Consider the following 14,752-nt stretch of genomic DNA (forward strand, 5'->3'; position numbering starts at 1 on the left):
TTCTGGCCCAGCTTTCCAAACAGACAGGAAGAACCCCTCACATTATCTGAGTGGGACTTTGGCATGTCGAGATCATGTCTCTAAAAGCCTTTGGCTTGGTGGATGGAATGTGGTCCCTTAGCATCATCTATACACTCACTGAGATGCCTCTTGCCTGCCAACTGGCCTCAGAAAATACAAACATCTAGTTGTAACCATTATTGCTGTGTGAATTTTAGTCAAAACCTGCTTCCTTCCAAAGATGATAACTATGAATTATTACAGAATATTTTAAGAATGAAGCAAACTTGTATAAAGAAATCCTACATTAGTCAGACACTAATGCTATAAGAAGCCCAAAATTAATAGTATCCCAGTTACTTATTCAGTTATTTATTCATTTTCTCTCTATTCTGTGACGGGCAATATGCCAAGCACTAAAAATATGATTATGAATAAAACACAGTCCCTCCCCTCAAGGAACTCTGATCTAGTGAAGGTGGTTGGTTGTGTAAAAGGGGGGACCTGAATATTCTCATTTCTAGACATACTTCCTTCAAAAGAAATGTCTCTCTACTTTCCTTCTGATCACCTTCCTAAATATCTGTGCTTTTGGTATCAAGGGTAGAAAAACATGAGAGAAGCATTTGAAGATTCTGACTTGAAGACCTGGGAATCTTTTAAAATCAATTCAAGTTAGAGATCCAATTTCATACTTCAAGTCCCATAAGTCAGTTGGTCTAGCTCCCTCAAGTTTTAGGGTTCACTCTGCCCAAATGCAATCACCACCCTACTCACCACTGGGGTACGATGGTTTGAGCTAAGGAGGCCTGTGCCCCTGACCCCTCTATTCCAGTCACTGGCTTTCATTGCCACAACGGCCTTGCAGAAGCCTTGCATATGCCAGAACATAGAATTGCTAGTGCAAAAAAATAAAAAACAAAAAAAAAACCTCTTTCTAATTCCATAACTCTCCATGTTTGGCCTTAAAGATATTAAGATTTTTCTAAAAATTTCCTGTTATTATACAACTGACCATGCTGATGTCATTACTGGCCACCATGGTGGCTCAAGTTCATGAGGCTGCTGGCCATCTGCTCCTCTAGCCCCTGCTGGATCTCAACCCTCCTTGAGCAGGGTGCTTCTCTGGCCATATTAAGGCCTTCTGGGCTTCATTCTTCCATTCAACAGATATTTAATAAACACCAACTATGTACGTGGCACTGTGATAACCACCAAGAACACATCAGTGAACAAGATGGACAGAAATTCCTATGCTCGTGAAACTCACATGGGTGGGGAGAAACACCAATTAGCAGATAAAACAGAGTATATCCCATAGAGTATGATATGTTAGGTGGGGAAAAATCAAGCTGGAAAGAGAAAGAGGGGAGCCGGCCTGGTGGCAGAGCAGTTAAGTTCACGTGTTCCTCTTCGGCGGCCTAGGAATTGCAGGTTTGGTGGTAGGGCGTGGACCTAGCACCACTTGTCAAGCAACGCTGTGGCAGCATCCCACATAAAATAGAGGAAGAGTGGCACAGATGTTAGCTCAGGGACAATCTTCCTCAAGCAAAAAGAGGAAGATTGGCAACAGATGTTAGCTCAGGGCCAGTCTTCCTGAAAAAAGAGAGAGAGAGGGCATCCAGGGTGCAGAGGAAGTTGAAATTTAATATGGGTGGTCATGGAAGGCCTCATTGAAAACGTGGCATATGAACAAAGTTCTGAAATGCACAGACACCCACATCTCCAATGGCAGCTCTCTCTCATTCCTGCCTTCACAGAGCAGCATCACTAAGTGTTAATATTGACTGAGCACATCTTCTGTGCCAAGCACGTTCTATGTATGAGCTCAGTTCATATGAGCTCAGTGCCCTTCCTGTGGGGTACTGTTACTGGTATTTAACCCATGAAGACACTGAAGAAGAGAAAGGCGAAGTGATTTGCTGAATTAGGTCATACAGCTTGCACATAACAGAGCATATATATCCACCCAGGACCTTCAGCTTCCAGAGCCCATGCTCCACATGCTGTCCTGCTGTCGAGGTTTTGACCTAACTGGCTGATTCCTGTGTCCTCACACCTGATCACACAGCTTCACCTACTTCCTTCCCAACCCCTCCATTCATGAAATCTCAAAAGTCGTTTACTGTCTCCATGTAGGAAACAGAGCTGCCATCTGGCAGAGCAGTGGGGAAGGAAAATATTGAGATTCCAACAACTCCAGCACCATGGCCACAAAGTGGCAGAAGACAAGAATAAGGAAGATAGCAAAAATAACTAGCTATTTTATACATTTATATGTTTACTGATTGCTTTATATGGGCCTGTCCACAACATCTGTAGGGCCTGGGACAAGGACAGTACCAGCTTTAAATATGTTATCTAATTCAAAAACTTAATCTTCAGTATCTTCCATTTTGTAAATGAAGAAACTAAAGCTTACAAGAGTTAAATAAAAAGCTAGCAACAGAGTCAGATCAGAAGACCCACAGAGTGGCCCTAATACTCAGCTAAAATCCGGGAGCAGGGAAATGATTTCTAGAAGGGGCCAAGGAGTAAATATTTCAGGCATTTCAAGCCATAAGACTTCTGTCCTTCCTACTCGATTCTATCTTTGTAGCAGGAAAGCAGCCATCAACACTATGTAAACAAACGGGAGTGGCTATGTTCCAATAAGATTTATTTACAAAAACAGGCTGTGGGCCAGATTCCACTCACGGGCCACAATTCGTTGGCCCCTGCTGTAACCAGAATGAAGGAGAACACCATTCCTGTCCACTCAGCACAGGCGTCGGCATCAAGTGTCGTGATAATTTTTTTCAAAAGTCCTTGTATTGACATATTGTTTAACGAAATGTTAAGCCATATAAAATAATCTCCATTTAGGTTTGCAAATTTCTCAGAGAGTATCATATTCTTAAAAACTCGAACACAATATCACAGAGATTAAGATGCTTCTCTTCTATAACATTTCATGTTTTAACATCTGCTTTAATGCAGATCTTGGCAGGAGCAGGGAGAAGTGCTCTCTCTCCATCACTAGGGGCAGGCAAGTCCTCATTTTGAAAGTGGGGAATCAAGCAAATGAGAAACTACATGCTTTCCTGGCTTCCACGAAGATGAAAGCAGACTCCAGTTTGCTCTGGTTAACCTGGTTAGGGAAAATCTGGGCTCTGAGCAGAGACCTCTAGACAGAGCACAGAACTCAGTGCATACCACTGACACTTGACAAAATGTTGACCTGGAGAGACAAACTCTGGCTGTCGAACGTTTAGCTGAGCTCAGGACTGAGATGTGTTTTCAAACCATGCTTGAGAAGCACCACTGCTGTCTAGGGGATGGGACAAATTCCTCGCACAGAGAGATGAGCTCTCATCCACAGGGTGATGGTACCCCCGATGCTGAATGCAATTTTACTGACAAGCTGCTCAGCATGCAGTGCACACAATAACTAATGATACTTCCAGCATCTCTCCTCGATACTTTTATGATGCACATCCAAAGGGAACTGAACAGCAAATGCAAATCAACTATGTTTGTCCTTTCACATTAGAATAAAAAATGTTTCAAACCTATGTCTGAGAACTTTGTGAGCAGTTAATCATTGTATAAATAGTACAAACGTACTTTCACGAACCTTGCCCAGAAGCTCTTAAGTGATAACAGAACACCACTTCCCATTTACATCAACCTGAAAAGATGACGATGTTCTGCCTCTGGGCCAAGCATTTTATGATGTTTGCTCTGGCTTCACTTTTTATTTAATTATATGCAGCAATGAGAATCTTTCTGCTATTAAGTAGATCTGAAATTCTACCTTTTAACTTAACAAGCTCAAACAACCCACTGAGAGTATCTATACATAACATTAATGATACAAGACAGATACAATCTTCCCATTTTACTACTACTTTAAAAAACTGACAACTTTAGACAGTTTAAATGAAACATATTCCCAGTTAACTTCATTCTGATCTGTTGACTCACCACCTGGCAAATTATCTGAAGATAAGATCTTGTTTCAGTGTCCTGGATGTTGACCCCAAATGGTTAAATAATAAAGCCCTGGAAGCCTGAGCCCAGAACAGGCATTTGATGCTGCAACCCAGGAAGCACCAGGAAGTCAATGGTGGCTCTTCAGACCAGATTTAAACTGGAAGCTGCCAGCTTCTGTCAGCCAAGATTCATTAGTGTCCCCATTCCTGCCTTGTTCATTTTTTATCTCAAATATTCAATGGATGGGGAAATTTCCCAGAAGACTGAATGTATTTGGATGGGAGAGTTTATTCATACTCCAAGAAATGACTCCCAAAGACATTTTTGTGCATTTCTCTAGTTCCCCACCATAGGTGCTGGGCTCCTGGGGTAGGTAGGAAAAGCTTCTGGATATTTACTTCTCCATGAAATAGATTTCTTCTGTTCTTTTCTCAGCATAGCTATGGAACACCTGGGAGAAAAGCGCCATTGCCTTTACCTTCTGAGAACCTATCTAACTCTCTTTTACCTCTCTGAAGATGAGATGCTTCTTCTCAACCCCTTGGTTCACCAACCAGCTCTTAAATTTATGAGACCCCTAGTGGTAAAAAGACAGGGCTCCAGAGTCAGAAAAAAACCCTAGGTTGCATCTCAATTCTGACACTTACTGCTGTTTGATCTTGGACAAATTATTTAAACTCTCTAGTTCTTAATTTTCTTATTTTGTAAAAGGAAATAATAATTTTACACTGTGTACAATGCCTGATACACACTAAACAATAAATGATAACATTAATATTATGTTATAATATTATTATTACTAGGGAATTATCTTCTGCTAAATAGGGGTTGAGGCAGAAAATGTGTAAAGTCTGTACGTATTCCAGGTAGAAATGGATGTCTCAGTACAGACCAGGCTCCTGTAAATGCAGAAACTTCCTAAAGCCTCTAGGACACTATTAGGTGCACTAGGACAAAAGCGTTCCAGGGCAGACTCTAAGTTTAGGAGTCACAGTGCAGAAAAGGAATTCACTGGAGAAGAAAAAGTCTGGAACTCGGTCTTCTCTGCCACTCATGAGTTCTGTGGCCACAGGAAATTCGCTCTTCCTTACAGAGCCTTAGTTGTTTGTATTACAGGGGCTGAATATTGCCTGCCTTAAAGGCAGTTAAAATACAGCCACCTTACAGGGTCGTTGTGTGGAGTCACTAAGATAATGTATGCGGACGTGTTCCGCGAACTGAATACAAGGTATCCTGTTTTCGAGCGCAGTGTTCACTTGTTCGTGTGTATTTAGTATCCTATACTCTATTACATCAAGAAAATGTAGTCTATACAGCAATAAAATATGTGATTAGGTCTGTAAATACAACTCAAGAAATGTAGCTTATCAGAGTCCAGATTGACCGAAATGTCTAATTCACAGGACAATTATAAGTCTTTTAAGAGCATTCATGAAAAACGCCCTTAAAACTGCAAACTTCTTTGTACAAAATTGTTTGCTTCAGAAAGGTCTGATTCACAAAGCATTTTTATAGAACAAAATATTGCAGAAAGTAAGATACATTTGTAGTATGTGAAATATATACAGCCATGTATTTATGTTAATGTGCATTCACAGACCTCAAAGACGAAAAGCACTTACGCAAATCTTCCGTTAGGCCCCTTTCAAGTCTTTCTCTACTCTATCTTCGTGAAAGGGAAGAAAATGCAGGGTATAATCTCTTTGGTGAATTAATGCATAATGAGGAAGCTTCTGTATTCAATTTTGATAAGAAAGCATTAACTGTTTGGAAGTTCAGGCCAGTTGTTTAAGGACAGTGTAACATTTTATTCGTCTTTGTGCCTTACGCACAGGACACATAACTGGGGCCGCTTCATAAGCATAGTTGAACATTGCTGTTGAAGGTATCAGAAATTAAGATGGAAACAATGATGAACTTAAAAATGAATCACTCCAAGTGGGGCCTGAAGATGCTAAGACCCTCAATGACATCACCAGGAGGACTGTCCACACTGAAGGTATGGGTGTTTCCTCCTTGCTGGTGCCTTCCACCCAGGCCTGGCTTCCTTTCCTCCCAGCTTGGTGCAAGTAGTCACAAAGGAATTTTCCATCTGGGCCTGAGGGGCCTTTTGGCCAAAGCCAAATACTTCCCAACTAACTAAAACTACTTCTAAAAAGCTAGAAAAACCACCTTCTCTACCCTCCTACAGCATCCTCATCTCTAGGACCTGAATTCTGTCACTTCTTCTGCCATAAACCACCATATTCTAGAGTGTGGCTTCTTCACTTGTAAAGCATACTGGACAATCCACCAGTTGCTGCTGTCTCCTCCCCTACTCCCCTGTGTTCACGTAGATCTGACTGCATAGGCAGATGCTGTGTCATGTGTCCAGGGTTCTGTGATTCTCTCCAATTCTCTTTTATGAAGCATCTATTGTGCTGGGTGCTATGAGAAAACACAGACTTACAAAATGGTGGCCCCAACCCTCGTGAGAGCAAGACAATCCAGGTTTCCAAAAGACTGTGAAAGATATTTTAAGATTACTGAAATCTGAACAAGAAATCATGGGTTTGAGATGTAGTTCCCTGTGCAGAAGCCAAGAGAAAAGGAAAGAAATAGATTCACTAATAACAACAAGGGGTCTCGATGGAAGGGAGGTTGAAATGGCAACGCTTAAGCCCACCCACACCCTCCAGGCAAAGCCACAGTCAACTGTGCAGGGCAGTGGCTATGTGACCTCTGTGCTTTAGTCTCTCTCCTCCACTCTCGGAGGCGCATTTCACAACCTCCTTCAGGATTGTGTTCAGAACACTAACCCACTAAGCTAGGGGTGTTCACTTTTGAGCACATCAGGTTAGAAAAGGAATGAAGAGATTTGTAGAACCAATGGAGGAGGAGGAAAAGGGATGGGGAAGAAGGAGAGGCCACCCCTATGCCACTTTGATTTCCTTTGCCTTTGATTCACCTCATCTTCTCATCTGCACAGGGTACACTGAAATCATGACTTGCAATTACCTAGCACAGCTTACAATATTTTTCACTTATATTATTCCGTTTAGTCTCATCTGAATCCAAATTATACTCTCTAAATTTTACTTTCAAATTCTGGTTTCCAAGACATTTGCTGTTCACCATTTAGCACTTAACAGACATAAACATTCATCTTTTATAACTAACAGGGTTCTGTAATATTAAAGCCATGATTCCAGTCTAGTAAATAACTGTTCAAACTCTTCCTCACCTTTTGCCCTGGACTGAGCACAATTAATTTAGCACAGCAGATTGGCCAATGGATCTTCAGCCCACGAGCACCTCGACCTCCTCCCAGCTCCCTTCATTCTCACCATTGCTCTGTTCTATGTTATTTCTGTCTGTGATCTACAATTTCTGGTTTTCTAACACATTCAATTAAGTGCCTCAGAAACTCCTGCTTCCCTTCCTGGTCATGACCTTCACACAGCACTCATCCCCATGATGCCTTGGTGACTGGCTACCTGTCTGGTGCAGCCCCAGGACCCTCCCTACCTGGTCACTGCCCTGGAGAGCAGCCCTCACTGGATAAGGTCTAGCTTCTAGATCTCACATCCTCATCTGAGTTCAGGTCTTAAAATTCTGGATGGAACAGTTTAAGCTGGCACAGCAAGAGCAAAGAGACAAACACACTGAAGTCAAATATTCCCATCCTTACCCCACGATATTCTGAAGAGTATAACTTTCATTGACTTCTGAAACCACATATAGGAAGCCTCTGACTGCGTGACACTGGAGGTTTGTCCACTGAGGACTGAAGACATGGGGAGGAGAGGGAAAGGCTAACAGACTCAGCTTTCTTTTAAAATATTGTGAGTAACGTGGAAGACACCATATTTAACAGCAGTAGAATACTCATTAAGGTAAAAAGACTTCTTGACTTCTTTGCATTACTCGAACATTGGATTTTCCCAGTTTCCCCTCCAAAGGCATCACTGATTCTTACTTTGCTCTTTCTCTTCAGATCATATGGTGACCTCACTTTATCGTTCCCTAGTGTAATGGTGCACAGCATTTCTCTTTCCTTTTGTCATTCTCTTTATGACAGAAGAGCACTTTGTTCTTTTAAGATGACCATGATAGAAATGCATAAAAAATGAATTCAGATCTAACACTAAGTAAAAATTGAGTGGACTTGGGTAATTTAGCCAACACATACAACACACTTAGACACACATATGCTCAGAGGGCCAGTGCACTTGACCTTGCAACTGTGAAAACTGCCTATCAATCTATCTCCTAGGTTTTTAGTTGAGTGGCTCTATGACAAGCCCAGGTTGCTTTTCCTGTCCCTCTAACGTATTATACAATGGGAATTTCAAACAAAGAATCAAACTAAAAAGCAAAGAGACTGAATATCTGGCTCTGCCTGGTTCCTGGCCTTTCTCTTATTCCTGTGATTTGGCCCCCTCAAAATCTAGTTACTTGTGTCCTCTTAGATGGCTCAACTTTGTTCCATACCTACCAGCCCCGGCCTTAGACAGAGGGACTCAACATGCTGAATCTAGTACCAGTCATTCTTGTGGGCAATCTTACCCATGCTTTCAGCCCCTGTTTAGATATTAGGCTTCAGCCCAATTCCTGAGTGTCTCCCCATGACTTGATATGGCTAGGCAAACTTCTGACCTGTTCTCATGGACCACACCCTCTCCTAATAAGTTGCCTGTACTAATGCCCCTTGAAGAGGGAGGTCTGGCATTGCTCTTGTTGTCAGGGCCCCATTTCCTCCTAACACACATACCTTGTTGCTGCTGGCCCCCATGAACTTTGAAGCATCACCTCTTCCTGCTGCATATGAGGACACCCCAATAACTCATAGTACAGGCCCCCGCACCAATGCTTCCTGACCACTTCCTGGTGTCTCCGGTCAGGCCCTTCGGAGAGCCTGTCCTCATGGCAGATGTACTTCCTTCCTTTCTGCCTTCCCCCAGGGCACACAGTTCCCTTTCTCTCCTGGGCCCATCCTGCTGAAATGGAGCAGAGGTAGGTGGTCCCATCCCAAGCGTGACAAAGTCTTTGTTTAACATCTTAGGGGGAAAAAAATTCATGCTTCCCACATGGTTATTCTGAATCACAAAACAGTTGAATTCTGGCGCTGGAGGGACCTTAGAGATTATGTAGCACAGTGTTTACTGGAGTTTTAGATTTCCCAAACCGGTAAAATTTCCAAAAAGGGGGAATTGGGTAGGTGGGGAGGAACTGACGGAGGGTTGTGTGCCCCTTGCTGTTCTCATCATCATGTCATAAAAGAAACGATATTTTAATACCAAAAATATAATAATGGTATAACTTCACAATTTAAAAAATGTATAGATTAACTTTATGAAAAACTCACTACATTGCCTTTCTCCCCTCACCCTCCAACTTGGCCACAGACCAGGGAGATCCAAGCAATATTTGGGAACTTCTGAGTAAGGTCAACCCTCTGGTCTTACAGATAGGAAAATGATTCCCCCAAGACTGCCAGGCAGTGGGGGACAGACTGGGCTACGCTGATTCCTAGTCAGTCTTCTTCCGACTGGATTTGCAAAACTAAGTTTTTGTTGATAGCAAACCATTTCTCTGCTGGTTTTAATAGTTGGCAAAACTTTGATTTACTCTGAAATAATCATCACTCTCCTCCAGCAGCTCTGAAGAAGCCTATACATAGATGACTCATCAGGATGGGTCCCCAAGATCAGATAACATAGGAAGTGTTACTTTAGAGAGAACATTTCCCACTTGGCACCCTGAGAAATAAATACTGCAGTGTTGTTTCAATAGCAACCTGCACAAGATTAAAAATTCCATTGACAGGTATGATTTGAAGATATTTCTCAAAAGTGAATGTGAGACATCTTTTTTCCAATTTCCCATGTCTCATGTGTCTATAAGCTTAGGGACTATACACTATAAATGGCATTTCTTTCTAAGAACAGGGCAACTTTTTATTTTTCTTTCTTCCCTCAAATACATGTTATATAACTTCTCCTGTGGTCTCAATTATTCTCAATCAGTTCTATCCATAATATTGTTTCTGCCTTCAATTCTTCCTGTCTATTCTTTTCTCCTCTCCACTCACCTATGTTTTCTTAAAGTAGTTTAGGAATTTGCTCTTGGCGCTGAAGTGCATAAATCATCTTTAATCTGGCACATGAATGGCTATCTGATCACATTCGAAGACTTTACTTGAGAGCTTTCAACAACTATTTCTGCTTCATTGATTCTAAGAAATTTTAGTCTTTTGAAACATTCTAATGTGGTTTGTATAAAATACAAAAAAAAAAGCCATAAAATTATATGCTTCTCTTGAGGTAAGAATAAGAGACCAAAATTTTTGTGAAAGAATGATTTAAGCCCTGAACTCTCCTGCCTGTTCAAAAAGGACATCCACAAAATTGGCATTTTCCACCAGAAGAAAAGATGATTCCGGTTTCTTTCGGTGGTAAAACCCTGACCTAAAGCCACGCAGTGCTAAATATATAGCCTATTTCTGTGCCTTTTATCCACAGACTTCAAAGTGCAAGTAAGAGGAAGGCAATATTTTGCATCTTTCTAGGTTAGGACGGAGGGAGAACAGAAGCCAGAAGATTTAAGTGGCTTGTTCATTGTTAGGCGTAAAGCGGAGAATGAAAGAGCTCCGTTGGTCTGACTCATTCTGGGCTTTTTTAACAAAATGGCAAATCAGCCCCCTGGGCCTGATGGGCCTTACCCAGGCTTCAGTGAGAGTGGGCATGACTTTCGTAGTGTTCATGGATGAGCATCTATGGGCAGGATTTGGCTCCACGATAACCTGAAACAAGCATTTAAGGAACAGGAAGTGCACCTTCCTCAGAAGGATAACCAACTGAGCTTTTGATTTCATTTTCCCATTGGCTAAAGATTTTGAGACAACACAGAATTTCTGCATAAAGATGATGACCCGTATTTTCAGGAATGTCATCAAGTAAACTGTATATATGTTTTCCTCAAAGCACCTGGGTACTAATGCTGAGGAAAATGGCTGTTTTTGTCAAGGTCAATAATGGAAGAAGAGTCATACAGAGAAGATCTATAAGATCTGTGTGTCTAGAAGTCTATAAAAGGCTTGGGACATGTTCTTCATCATCATTAAAGCCAATGTGTAGGTTTATTAAACGCAACAATTAAATGCTCTGCCACCTTCCAAGGGATGGATGGCTGCAGCCTCTGAAAGATCCTCTGTGGCCCTGGGGGAGACTTCTGCAGCTCTCGGCCAACTGTCTACCATTCTCCACTGAGACAGGATGGCTGGTCATTGCTGAGTAAAATCTTTTCCAGAGAAAGTCCCTCATTTTCAAAGAAAACTGTCAGTGTTCATAAACTGGCCCTGAGGAAGTCATTAGAAACTCTCTGAAGCCACAGCACAGAAGTTTGCCCAAGCAGGCTTTAATTTCTGACTCAGCCTGAACCACATCAGTTGCACAATTTTAGGTAACATGGAATCCAGTGCCATAGCGAACGAGCTTCCTTGTGTTAGTTACAATGATGCCTGTGAAGAGAGACTGGGATTCATGAGAGGTATGTCTCACTCAAAAAGTCCTAGGCTTCCTCCAACTCCAGCCTCCTCAAATATGAGTTAAACTCTCAGGTTTGTGCAGAGCTGTGGGCCTGGCCTAGTCATCTGACTTCTTCATCAGCCTCCAGGACCATCTCTAAGGGGTGGAAAGCACATGGCTCTGGCATCTACTGAGACTACAGCGCTGGAGGGGAAAGTGGCCTGGCTGGGCACAGTGATGATGTGGATATTAATCCAGGAGATATGGATATTAATCCAAGAGAAAGCCCTGGAAAATGATGACAGCGTCAATGCTACAGTGCATAGATGCAGGAACTTGGAAAGAAAAGAACAATCATTTTTTAATGAAGACTAATTTACTGGAATTGATTTTGGATGACTCTGCACCCAGTTTGCCAAATGCAGCAAAATCCAGATTGGTTCTAAGAGGCAGGCACTTGCTCTTGCTAACACTGATGTTTTCTTCATATTCAGAACACTACTTTTAGTCCAAATCTGCTTATTCCTGGAGGAAAAGGGCAGGGGCACTACTCTGTCTGTTTTAGAGAAAATGAAATGGAGTCAGAACATGGTCTATTTAGAATATGGCAGCACAGGAAGAGTCAGAGCTGGCACGATGCTGTGGGTGTTTGGAGAACACACATCCCTGGAGTCTTTAAATGAGACACCCCGCAAATGGCTGATGACAATATTATGGGCTTCCATTATGTCTCTTCCAGAAGAATGAAATTTTAACTTCTTGTTTAACATTCCAGCCCTTTATCTCCTCATAAATTATTCTCCTGTATTTGGATTAGAAAAGCTTGCTACAGGACTCTCGGAAGTATCAAGTCTTGATCATCAGATGGAGTTGGGCTGAAAGTACTTTACTATGTTCAGATTTTCTCCTCCTTCTTTTTCAATTGAGAAGAATGCTAAGATGTTACTATCAGAGAAGCAATATAGTCTGGAAGACGAAAGATCTGTCGGTAGACAAGGATTTGCATCCCAACTCTGCCACCTAGTAGCTAGGTCACTGTGGGCATGTTACTTAACTTGTCGGAGCCCAAGTTTTATTTCTGTAAAACAGGGATGATGGTACCAGCTGCCCCAGCAAGCTGATATCAACAATAACAATATATAATATTTATTGATCATGTACAACGGAAAACACTTCCTAAGCTTTTTATACGATCAACTCATTTAATGCTCACAATCTCTTATTGAGTTGGGTGCTATTATCTTCATTTTATACAGATGAAAAAACTGACGCTTAGGGACCGCACACTCATGGCTAAGTCAGAATTCCAACACAGGCCCTCTGACCTCAGGGACATGCTGTGAACTACCAGCTACAGTGTCAATTAATTGATGAAATAAATACAACATGCTTAGCATAGTGATGGACATATTACGAAAGTTCAATAAAAGTTTGATACATTTAATGTTAAAATAGCATTAATGAGTATGATACCATTTTAAAGAATACTAGGACTCACTAAATGTTTAGAATGTAAGACTCTACTTTGTTAATCAGCAGTTAATAAACTCTTTGAGGGAAAAAACTGAGATTCAATTATTTTTGTAGCCTCAGATTCTAGTAGAGCATGTCTGACAAAGGTGCTCTGTGAATATCTGTTAAATGACGAATGAATAGAGATTGCACTTGGAATCATCAGTATTACAGAGAAAACCTGACTGAAGCCACTTTCAAAGGGTCTAAGAAAATACAGCTAGAACAGACACTGATATTCACTTTTGCCCTTCATAATCCTTATTATTGGCAAGGCCTCATGAGCCTGTTATCTTAAAACAATACAGGACACAAGGAATTTGTGTTGTATTTTTGTCCTTATTAAATAGTATTTATCAAGAAATAATCTCCTTCCAAAACTGTGCTGCAGAAACACAAAAAGAATTAAGGGTTGTCCTCTCCTTAACCAAATCAAAATAATACAGCATCAAGTCTTAAGAAAGCTGTTGGGGTCTTGGTTTGGGGGGAATTAAAGGATATGAAATTCATTTCCAATGATACATATTTTTAAATTTCTAACAATATCAACAAAGAAAAAATGATTTCCTTACAATATTTTGATTTATGATACTGCCTTTTAGAAAAGCTCATTCTTACATATCATTCATAAAATTACTTAATTTTAGGAAGTTTACTAAAATCCCAATTACTAAATCCCAATTAAGAATGAGAAAAACTGGGTACAAAAAACTTCATGTCTTGCTCAAGGTCACACAATGGATAAATGGCAGAACCATTTCAGGGACATTTCTGGGCATCAGAAAAGAAATGTGGCCTTGGAACGATGATATTTGAATAAGATAAGAGAACAGCAACCTTCAGCACAATTCAAATATTCAGAACCAAGTGGCATCGTGTAATCATATGCGTCTGAATGCCCTTTATAATTTTTAACCATTTTTTTTCTCAAGAACAAATTTTCTTGAGATTGTTCTTACTTTTAAAGAACAAAGAAAGAGAGACAGAGAGAGAAAGAAGGAAGAAGTTAATTGCAAACATGCTACTTAATTAATGATTTTATGCAAATCAACAAATATTTCTAGAAAGTTACTATCATTATGTTTAATAAAACACAGATACTGTGGTAACTGCTGCTAAAATCCTGCATATACTCTGGTCAGGATTTCACATTTAACTGTCCTGCTTTCACCTGGAGGCGAGCCATTGCAGACTAGAGTGAATGTGTGTGAACTCGACCTCATCCAGACTTCTCCGTGGCTGCTTTTAAAGCTGAGATAATAAACTCCTTAGCTCCACAAGGATCTAACTGCTACACATGCAAACGACTGTCTCTCTGGAACTATCAGTGCTGGTGACAGAGGGCAGGTCTCGTAACGAGGAAATCATGAGCAATAATTACCTAGGCATGTAAAGGACTCTCTCGGCCACCACAAAACCCACCCTGAAGAAGAGATTGCTGGCTGGAATGAACGGGAAAACCAGGAACGACAAGCCCACTAAAACTTCCTTGTGCTCCAGTCTCTGAAACACACAACAGTGAAGGACAAATTAATTTTGGTTTAATTCCACTTCTGTCAGCATTTAACCATCTCTTTCATTTTTAAGTTCTCATTGAAGGAATGAATAAGTTAGACCAATGCAAACCTTTTGATCACTGCGCTGAATTCATGAGAGAAAGCCCTCAGGCTAAAACCTCTGGCATGTCACGATATTCACATGTCCCCCTGACACACGTTTGCCACCCAGAAACGTTTGATAATTGCAGATCTGATCAG

The 14,752-nt window shown here is 41.1% G+C and overlaps 1 protein-coding gene across 3 annotated transcripts in view; it reads right to left on the reverse strand.

Annotated features, from left to right (window-relative positions):
* Nucleotides 1-14,752, reverse strand: part of TMTC1 (transmembrane O-mannosyltransferase targeting cadherins 1) — a 258,597-nt gene that overhangs the window by 76,132 nt on the left and 167,713 nt on the right. For all 3 annotated transcript variants that reach the window (XM_070620953.1, XM_070620952.1, XM_070620954.1), the window contains one exon: nucleotides 14,377-14,498. In XM_070620953.1, coding sequence (XP_070477054.1) covers nucleotides 14,377-14,498 — 122 coding nt within the window. The remainder of the gene's footprint in view (nucleotides 1-14,376; nucleotides 14,499-14,752) is intronic.

Source organism: Equus przewalskii, chromosome 5 (genome assembly GCF_037783145.1).
Source record: "Equus przewalskii isolate Varuska chromosome 5, EquPr2, whole genome shotgun sequence".
Classification (NCBI taxonomy): Eukaryota; Metazoa; Chordata; class Mammalia; order Perissodactyla; family Equidae; genus Equus; species Equus przewalskii.